Below are 9,696 nucleotides of genomic sequence, written 5' to 3'. Positions count from 1 at the left end.
GAGGGCATCAGATTTTGTTATGGATGGTTGTGAGCCACCATGTGGTTGCTGGGATTTGAACTCCAGACCTTCGGAAGAGCAGTTGGGTGCTCTTACCCACTGAGCCATCTCACCAGCCCTGTTTTTTTTTAACTCTTAAATTTGCACATTTCTGGGAAGCCTGTTCAACCCAGAGAGGCTAATGCTGCTGCTGAGAATGACACTTTCAGTGTGTCCTGTCATCATTGCGAGACTTCATGTGGGTCATTTTACTGAGAATACACAAAGCCTTGGAAGGTCAGGCTGCCTGTTGCTCAGCCTTACTTTTGAATCCAGACCCTTCCAGAGGTCTGGATTGCTTAGATGCGCTGAGAGAGAACATGGCATGCAGGAAAACCATGATCATAGAACTCTTCAATGGAGCAAACTCAGCAATGATTAAGGGTCAAAACCCAAACCATCTCAGAGTAAAGACACTAAAAGGGGGTCAAGTGGACAAGCATGTTGTTCCCCAAGCGTGAACAACCCCTCTTCCAGAAGAACCACCTGTAACTCCAGCTCCAGAGGGTGTGATATTAGGCTCTGGGCATCTGTGCCCACCCCCACAATACCCGCCCCCAATACATAGAAGTAAAATTTATTTTTAAAACGTGAAAGATAATTGTAAGATGAAAATGATTTTTTTTAACCTATTTTTGTTTTTTGCTTTTTGAGACAGGGTTTTTCTGTGTAGCCCTGGCTGTCTTGGAACTTGCTCTGTAGACCAGGCAAGCCTCGAATTAAGATCCGCCTGCCTTTGACTGCTGAGATTAAACGCACGTACCATCACCGCCCAGTAAAAATGAAAAACTTAGAAGATGCAAATGGAGTAAAGAGTATTGGATTTAGGCAGAGAAAGTGTGATCTACATTAGACTGAGTCCCTGACACATCCAAAGCAAAGGAATAGAGTACATGGTAAAACTTAATTCATGGGCTGGAAGGATGGCTCAGTGGTTAAGAGTCCTTGCTGCTCTTGCTGAGGACCCAGGTTCCATTCCCATCATCCATGTCTGGCAGCTCACAGCTCCAGGGGATCCAGTGCCCTCTCTGGCCTCTTGGTTACCCGTACACTTGTGGCATTTATTTACACAGAAACACGCACATGGCCAATATCAATACAACCTGAAACTTAATTCAAGTGAAGAGCCCTGCCCTGCAGTAGAGCTGTTGAGAACAAGTCACGAACACTGTGAGGAACTATAAAGAGCTGGGGCTGGGGGCTGGCTCAGTTGCAGCACACTCATGCAGCATGCCTAGGGCCCTGTGTTTAATCCCACCTGCTGTAAAACCAAAACCCAGCTTCTGACAGAATGACTTATAAGGAAAAGTAAAGGCAGCTGTTAGACTTCCTGTCAGCAACACTTAAGCCTGACGGAAGTCTAATTAAACATGGCAGTGTGTAGGGTGAGGGGGTGAGCCAAGAATTTGAAGGGTGTTGACAAAGAGCAAGAGCCAGTTAAGTCCCTCACCTGTATACCTTTTCCTGAAAATCTAATGCTGATTGAGCTGGACAACCCCAGTGACCAGGGAGCGACATATAAAAGGTGGCAGTGAGCATGGGCTTCATTGGAGCCAAAGGACTAGCCGGCCACCCAGACACAGGCCTATGAAGACAACTGTGAAAATGGAAAGAGCCTCTTTAGGGCATTTAGTGTAGCTGTCCCCAGAAGGCACCATGGGTCAATGCTGTAAGCGACTAAGTTCTGATTCTGTTATCACAGTGACAAGGTGATGATAGGCAGCATCTCCATGGAGAAGAGGAGGGGACTAAATAGCTTAAAAACAAACAAAAAACAAAAAGCTTTTGGTGTACGAGGATTCATATGGCAATCATCAGTGTGGATTTTTATTTGAAAACAAGACACAAAACAGCCACCTCCTGATTTTGCCCCCTGAGGACTGCTTTGACAAGCTGTCCTTGGCCTAGGGCAAGAAGCATATAAGATGAATGGGACATTGTTGAGGGCATCAGAGCCCAGGGGAGACAACAAGCTTCGAGGAGGTACCCACTCTCTAGAGTTGGGCAGTTTAGCCAAAGTGAATTTAACATAACGCTGGTTTTTGCTGAGGGTCCGACCTAGAGTCTTGGGTAGACATTCTAGACAAGGGCCCGCCACAGAGCTACACCCCGTCCTGCTTCCACTTTGTGTTTGAGACAGAGACTTGCTAATAAGTCGGCTTTGAGCTCTTAGCCAAAGCAGGCCTGAATTTCCAAACCTGCCTCAGCCTCCCACGTAGCTTGGGATTGCAGGTCTGTGTCACCAGGCTGTAGTTTGCCTTTCGTATGCTATCAGGAAAGGAGAGATTCATTTGGTGAAGAATAGAGAACCAACCTACACTTGAATACTGGGCACAAATGCTCTGCCTACAACCCCCTGAAGTGATCCAAGTACCAAGAGCTTGACCCTCATGGGGTGTCTTGAAATCATTACAACTGCTGTCCTACAAAACAAAATAGCTGCCTCTTCTGTGTCCAGTTAAAGTCTATGATCTAAGCGTTGTCCCAAGGTGATACAGGAACCTTTCTGAGAAAGGACCGGACAGAATCTCAAGGCTGTCTTTGGCAAAGGTGGGCTGCCAGTCCAATGGCCCAGAGGTGAGGTTCCGAGTTCTGCCTTGCTGCTGGGGTATGTGAACTCCACTCAGGCAGACGAGACACAAAATGCTAGGCTGCATTTTACCCTACGCCAGCATCAGGTGCTGGGTATTTGAGAAGCACTGCTCGGGTGGGAAAATGCAGCCGAAGATGGGTACCTCAGCGTGGGTGAGAAACGATGCAGGCTGAGGCTGAAGCTGAAGCTGAAGCTGGGGTTCCCTAACTTCCGGGTGTCCAGTTGCCACTAAAAGCTGGGTGGAGTGTGAAATGGAGGGGCCCTTGGGAGGCTGGGACTAGGGGGACAGGGAACTCTGGCTTTGTTTGGTAGCGAATGTCCGGGGAGCCTAGAGGGGCCTTCTGCAGCAGACTTAGGCAGTGTTGCTCTGTAGGATGAAGGCTTCCTCCATGGCCCCCACGAAGGTTCTTGATGAGAGAGACTGCTTGATTCTAAACTGTTTATTATTGTTCATCTTGGAGAACAGTTGTTTACAACCTCCTCAGGGTGGACCAGAGATTAAATAACTTCAGGAAGGAGTGTCCTGGAAGGGAAGCTTATTGGTTAAACCCCCAGGGCCCATCTAGATAGCTCATGAGCATGGAGAATTCTGTTCTGTGTTACGTGAGCAGGGGTCATGTTCTTTATGTGGGGAGTTGTCACCTGTTCCAGGCCAGGAGTCTGGTCGGGAGAAGGCGAGACACCTCCTGTCCTCAGGTGTGAGGTGTTGGAGTTTCTGAACCCACTCGACCTTACCACGTTTCCTGGCATGGTCCACCACCCCACAGATGTACTGTGTAGCTAGCAGAGACAACATATATCCCTGGTCCTAACATTTTGAAATTTTATTTTGTGTATAAGTGTTTTGCCTGTGTGCGTGTATGTATACCACATGTTTCCCTGGCGCCTGAGGAGGCCAGAAGAGCCCTGGGACAGGAGCTACTTTGAGCCACCATGTGGGTGCTGGGAATCAAACCTGAGTCATCTTCAAGGACACCAAGTGTCCTTGACCACAGAGCCATCTTTGAAGACCGTACTGAGGTAAAAAAAAAAAAAAAAGTTGTCAGCCCTCTTTTCAGAGACAGTGTGACTAAGTGAAGCTGACTTCCTAAGCTGACCCTTGCTAAATGCCCACAGCACCACTTTCAAACCCCATTGCTCTTTAGAACCTGCTGTCCTTGTGGAGCACAGGTTCTGGCCCGCTTGAGCCTCCAGGCATCAGCTAAAAAGGAACTGTACCTCTTAAGTAATTAGCTCCCAGTTACTTAACATCTGCTTATTTACAAACCTGCACGCTAAACAGAATAACCAGACGCCTTAGAAAAAAAGACAGAGCCTAAAGAAGGAATGTGCCTGACCAAAGTTCTCCTTGTTCCTTACCAGCCTTCTCCAGTTCTTAGGCAGCGCTTCCCTAGGTTGTCACTTAACATAGCATGCTCCTTCTGCCCACTGCAGGTCCTTGTGTCCTGAGCTCCCAGACTTCTTGCTGTAGTCAACATTCAGATTCCATGTCATGACTGCAAATACTGTTCAGAGATGCACACAGTACACTGGCACTCTGAATTTCTAAGCTTTAAAATGTTTTCTGTTCTATTTTGTCTGTGCATGGGAGGGTGTGGGGCGAGCATGCCACCATGCACATGGAAGCCAGAGCAGGGCTTGAAGGTGTTGGTCTTCTACCACGTGTGCATTGTGACTGAATTCACATTGTCAGGCTTAGGGCAGACACATTTACCTGCTCAGTGTCTCCCAGGCCCCATTATGACACGTTAGCACATATGCATCACTGTATTTTGTTTTTACCCACTTCCTCCACCACCCTTGGGACTGGTCCCTTTCCCCCTCTTAGTCCTCTTGCTTTCATCTCCTCCCTCTACTGTCTCTACTGTCTGGTACTCTCCTCTCCCATATGTGTATTTAAGTCAGTCTCTCTCTCTCTCTCTCTCTCTCTCTCTCTCTCTCTCTCTCTCTCTCTCTCTCTCTCTCTACCGATGCTTGAAGATGTAGATTCTTGTATTGATCTTCACCTGGTAGTTTGAGACAAGGTCTCACAGAAACTGAAGCTCCTCCATGTGTCACTCAGGTTGCCTTGCCAGGGAGTTCCCAGAATCCATTTGTCTCTAACCACCAGGCAGCACTGAAGATTCATGCCTGGCTTCTACATAGGTGTTGGGTATTTGAACTTGGGACCTTTTGCTTTCACAGCAAGTGAACTCCATCCCCTCAACCCTATACATTATAATTTCAGCTATTTTTCTGAAGATTTCATTCTTTACCTCTGAATAAAATTGCATTGTATGTACACGACATTTTCTTTATCCATTTTTTTGGGGGGGAAGATGGCCTCATTTCTTGGCAGCTGTGATTAACAGTGCAGCTAAATACAGTTGTGCAGATATCTCTGCTTTGGCCACTTTGTGTCTCCATCTGTTTTCTATTTGAATGATGCTAATTGGTTTTGCCTTAGACTAGTGAGTCTCAGCCTTGAGCATGTGGGACCACCTGGCTGGGCTTGTGACAGTACATCAGAAATTGGGGGTTAAAGTGGAAGCATGAAGGTCGTCCTAGGACTTTGCTGGGACAAGACCCGCTACTCTTGAGATGGGAACTGCTGCAGGTGACCATCGATGTGGCTGTTGAGTAGATCTAGTTGCCCACTGCTAATCTGGGTTTTCTGGTTCCATCACCTAGCACCTGGAACCTGGATATTTCTTCCAGGAAAGAAGTGTAGCCAGGGCACAGGACCACAAGGACCTTGGTTTTGATCCAGAAATTTATAGCTACTAAAGAGGATTTGAACTTGGAGGGGGAGAGATTGATGAGTGTCAGGTTATTCGGAAGAAGGGAAACAGAAAGCCACTTTTTTTTTTTTAAAGATTTATTTATATGTAAGTACACTCTGGCTGTCCTCAGACACCCCAGAAGAGGGTGTCAGATCTTGTTAAGGATGGTTGTGAGCCACCATGTGGTTGCTGGGATCCGAACTCTGCACCTTTGGAAGAGCAGTTGGGTGCTCTTACCCGCTGAGCCATCTCACCAGCCCCAAGCCACATTTTTAATAGAGTTTCTTTTCAGTGGAGCTTGGGAGACAGGAGAAAGAGTAGGGACTAGGGTTCAGGGCCCAGGGCCCAGCAGGGCCTTGTTCCTCGTGTTGAGAGCACACACAGGTCCTCTCCCAGGATGGTGTGGGAATTAGGTGGAAGCAGCTCTTCTCACTAGGACCAACCACAGAGGGATATTAAATCTTCGTTGTTACAATCTTGCAGTCAGCTAAGAGGTGCTGTGTGTGTTGCCTAGAGCTCAGGATATCTAGGAAGGGTATAGCAACAATGTATTCACCTGTTCCCTCCTCACTTGCGGCATCCCGGTCACTTCAGCTTTAGCCCTCCAGTCAGTTGTCATCGTCTATGATCTTTATCCTCTGGTGAACTTATTTTTGATTTAGCCCCTGAAGGCCAGCGCCTGAACATGAGCTCCAGGCTGCTTCAAGAGTTCCCATCTTAACCTTTGATGTAAGCCTCCTTTTGAATTTTCTACAACTCCCCCACCTCCCAGTGAGGCCCAGCTGTGGTGGTCTGCAGGCAACATTTTATAGTGGCGCTATGGGGGCATATGAGGTATATATTTACTAAAGGAACTCAGTTTTCTTACCTTGTCTTCATGCATATGATCATTATCTATTTGGCTTTAGGCTGGCCTCCTTAGGTTTTAGTTTAGCAGGGACATTGCGTTAAGTTCACTGTCACCCAGTCCTGACAGGGAGAAAGGCAGCTTTACATATCTCTTGAACTTTGAGAAGGGGAGCTGTTGACCATTCATTTGTCTCAGAAAGCTGACTTTGATGGTCTTGAGTCCCCATTGCAGAGTTCTACCTCCCTAGCACCCCATCAAAAAGAAGCAGGTTGCACAGATGCGGGTTTGACACAGCCTCAAGGTGGACTACAGTCACTCATTTGCTGCATTACCTCTGAGGCAGCATTTGAGCACTTGGAGCTGGTGAAAGACGAAGAGAGTGTCCCAGGGGCTGTGAAAAACTGACAAAGAAAGATGCCATCTGGGTGCGTTGGCAGGGGATACCTGGTGAGGCCTTGGCATAGGACTGTGGGCCTTGGTTCTGCTGGGAAATGGGGAGGCAGAGGGAGTTTGAGGGGTGGCCAGGCCCCTGGAAAGCAGATGCCAGGCAAAGTTCACTCAGGCCTCAAGAGCAGGATGAGTTGGCCTTGGACGGGAGCACGTGTACAAAGACTGGGCTACCTTGAGAGGTGGGTGTTTCCAGCTTTCCAGACCAAGGCTATAGTCTATGGTGTGTCCATGGTGTGTGTGTGTGTGTATGGGGGCAGTCCAACTTAGTTTGTAATAGAGGCTAACTATGTGGGTGGGCCTCGAATGCCCAGATAGAGGGGCTAGCGTATCTCCTAAGCTAGTGTCCCACCCTCTTTGTCCAACTTGTTTCTCCTTTTCTGTTTCCCACCCCACAGTCACAATTGTCCAAATGCGACACCAGTATTTCCTAGCCTGCAGGCCTGACCCTCCCATCCTGATTGGGTTTCAGGCGCCACTGTGCTTCTCCTCGCACCCCTATCCTTGGCCCTCTGTAGCTTTGGTCGGTAGACCTTTACCAATGCCTGGTAGCCTTAGGCGCTGGTCTGCACGACCAGAGAAAGGCTAGTAGAGATAACACCCACTCGGAAGGAGAACACAGAGATACATGAAATGCCTTGCGTGGTTGGTGTCCCACGGGATAAGGTGTACTGGATATGCGTTGGTACAACCCAGAAGTCCCCAGGTTAGAGGAACCCCGAAAGGAAGAGCTGCCCCGGGTCACTCACTAAGCTGGAATCCTGAGCCTGCGCATGGATGTTACCTGTGGGTCTGTCACCTCTGACTTGCCTCCTCCTTCCCTCTTGCTTTGCAGTGGACATCCTCATCATGGATGACGATGACGTCCCCAGCTGGCCCCCGACCAAGCTATCCCCACCCCAGTCTGCACCTCCTCCTTGGCCCCTCCCCCAATCGCAGCCACCAGCACCCTACATCTGCACTGAGTGTGGCAAAAGCTTCAGCCACTGGTCGAAGCTGACACGGCACCAACGCACGCACACAGGCGAGCGGCCCAACGCCTGTACCGACTGCGGCAAGACCTTCTCGCAGAGCTCGCACCTAGTGCAGCACCGGCGCATCCACACAGGCGAGAAGCCGTATGCCTGCTCAGAGTGCGGCAAGCGCTTTAGCTGGAGCTCCAACCTCATGCAGCACCAGCGCATCCACACGGGCGAGAAGCCTTATACTTGCCCCGACTGCGGCCGCAGCTTCACACAGAGCAAGAGCCTAGCCAAGCACCGGCGCTCCCACAGTGGTCTAAAGCCCTTCGTGTGCCCGCGCTGTGGCCGCGGCTTCAGCCAGCCCAAGAGCCTGGCACGCCACCTGCGGTTGCACCCAGAGCTGTCAGGGCCAGGTGTGGCAGCCAAGGTGTTGGCAGCCAGCGTGCGGCGCGCCAAGGCACCTGAGGAGGCCACAGCAGCGGACGGCGAAATCGCCATCCCAGTGGGCGATGGCGAGGGCATTATTGTGGTGGGCCCGCCAGGGGATGGCGCTGCAGCGGCCGCGGCTCTGGCCGGGGTGGGGACGCGTGCAACGGGGACACGGTCGCGCAGGGCGCCGGCGCCCAAGCCGTATGTGTGCATGGAGTGCGGGAAGGGTTTTGGGCACGGGGCTGGGCTGCTGGCCCACCAGCGTGCTCAGCACGGGGACGGGCTCGGGGTAGCTGTTGGTGAGGAACCTGCACACATCTGCGTGGAGTGTGGTGAGGGCTTCGTGCAGGGTGCCGCGCTGCGGAGACACAAGAAGATCCATGCAGTTGGGGCGCCTTCGGTCTGCAGCAGCTGCGGACAGAGTTTCTATCGGGCGGGTGGAGAGGACGATGGCGAGGACCAGTCGGCTGGTGCGCGGTGTGCAGAATGTCGGGGTGGGGAGGCCCGGTAGGGACGGGGAGGCCCGGGGGGTGGACAGGGCCCCTCGGGCTCGGTGAGAACTACCAGTGAGCAAGTCCACGAGGGAGGCCCAGAGAGAATCAGACCTAAAGGAGCAGCGGCCTTGTCTCTCTCCTTCCTTACTCCGTGCTGTTCTGGGTGTGAGGGAACCCGCAACTATTGGGTTCTTAGGACTGTCCACAGCCTCTCTGCTGACCCGCCCTACCGCCTGGTGGGCTGGCCCTTTGTAGGTTCCCATTCTGGGAGCCAGAGACTGAGAGAACTGCAAGGATCAATTGGCACTAGACCCTCAAGGGAAAGACCACCCCCACTACAGGTGTCGGGCTGCGATGTCGTAAGGAATGGAGGGAATCCTGGCCTTATGCATCGAAAGGGCTTCCTTCCCTTCTAGAATTTTCTTTCAATCATACTTTTTTGACCCCTCTCATCCAATATACCTTTTCTGCCCCATGGGTCCTTACCAATTTTCTAGCCCAAGTCGTTCCTCTCCTGGATTTGCAGTAGCAGAGGCGTAAAGTAGCCTCCTGTTCCCAGCACGGTCTTATTGGGAGGATGGGGTCCTGGTTTTTCCCTGTCTTGGCAGTGGAAGAAGGGATGTGGGGGCAATAAATGGCATTATTCAATTGTCCCAGCACTGCCTGTTTCTTGAGTTTGTGATGGAGAAGGGAGAGAGGTTAAACCTAGTCATCCTCACTTGGGTGCACACAAGTGACAAGCACCAGATGAGGGGTGACCGTGTTGGGCCCAGAGTGTCCCAAACCCGTTCTAGAAAGATTTTTTGCCAAGGAACCCCTTGCTGACCTGGTACAAGGTCACTGTTGAGAAGGTAGTCTGTTCCTGTTGGGAAACGGATGGCTTATGGAGGACATAGAAATAGCACACCTGTCCATGGTTGATGTTCTCATCACTCATCAAGCATAGATCAGCATTCTCTGCAGAGCAAGCCTTATCTTGATGGCTGCTACTGTTCAGTGAAGGGGCGGAGGAGGAGGAGCTTGGAGTAGATTGTTTCTGGACCCAATACCGAAATGATGTTGGCAGTTACCATGGCATGCTTTGTTCCAGATCTTGCTCAGTACCTGTCCAGTGCACCCC

General features: G+C 50.7%; 1 protein-coding gene across 4 annotated transcripts in view; it reads left to right on the top strand.

Moving 5' to 3' along the window:
* Znf787 (zinc finger protein 787) overlaps positions 1–9,478 on the top strand; it is a 24,998-nt gene extending 15,520 nt beyond the window's left edge. For all 4 annotated transcript variants that reach the window (XM_029532104.1, XM_021219363.2, XM_029532105.1 and 1 more), the window contains one exon: positions 7,527–9,478. In XM_029532104.1, the coding sequence (XP_029387964.1) occupies positions 7,527–8,593 (1,067 nt within the window). In that variant the 3' untranslated portion in view covers positions 8,594–9,478. The remainder of the gene's footprint in view (positions 1–7,526) is intronic.
* The last annotated feature ends 218 nt before the right edge of the window (positions 9,479–9,696 follow it).

This window comes from Mus pahari, chromosome 19 (genome assembly GCF_900095145.1).
Source record: "Mus pahari chromosome 19, PAHARI_EIJ_v1.1, whole genome shotgun sequence".
NCBI lineage: Eukaryota > Metazoa > Chordata > Mammalia > Rodentia > Muridae > Mus > Mus pahari.
This window is presented reverse-complemented; position numbering and strand designations above follow the sequence as displayed.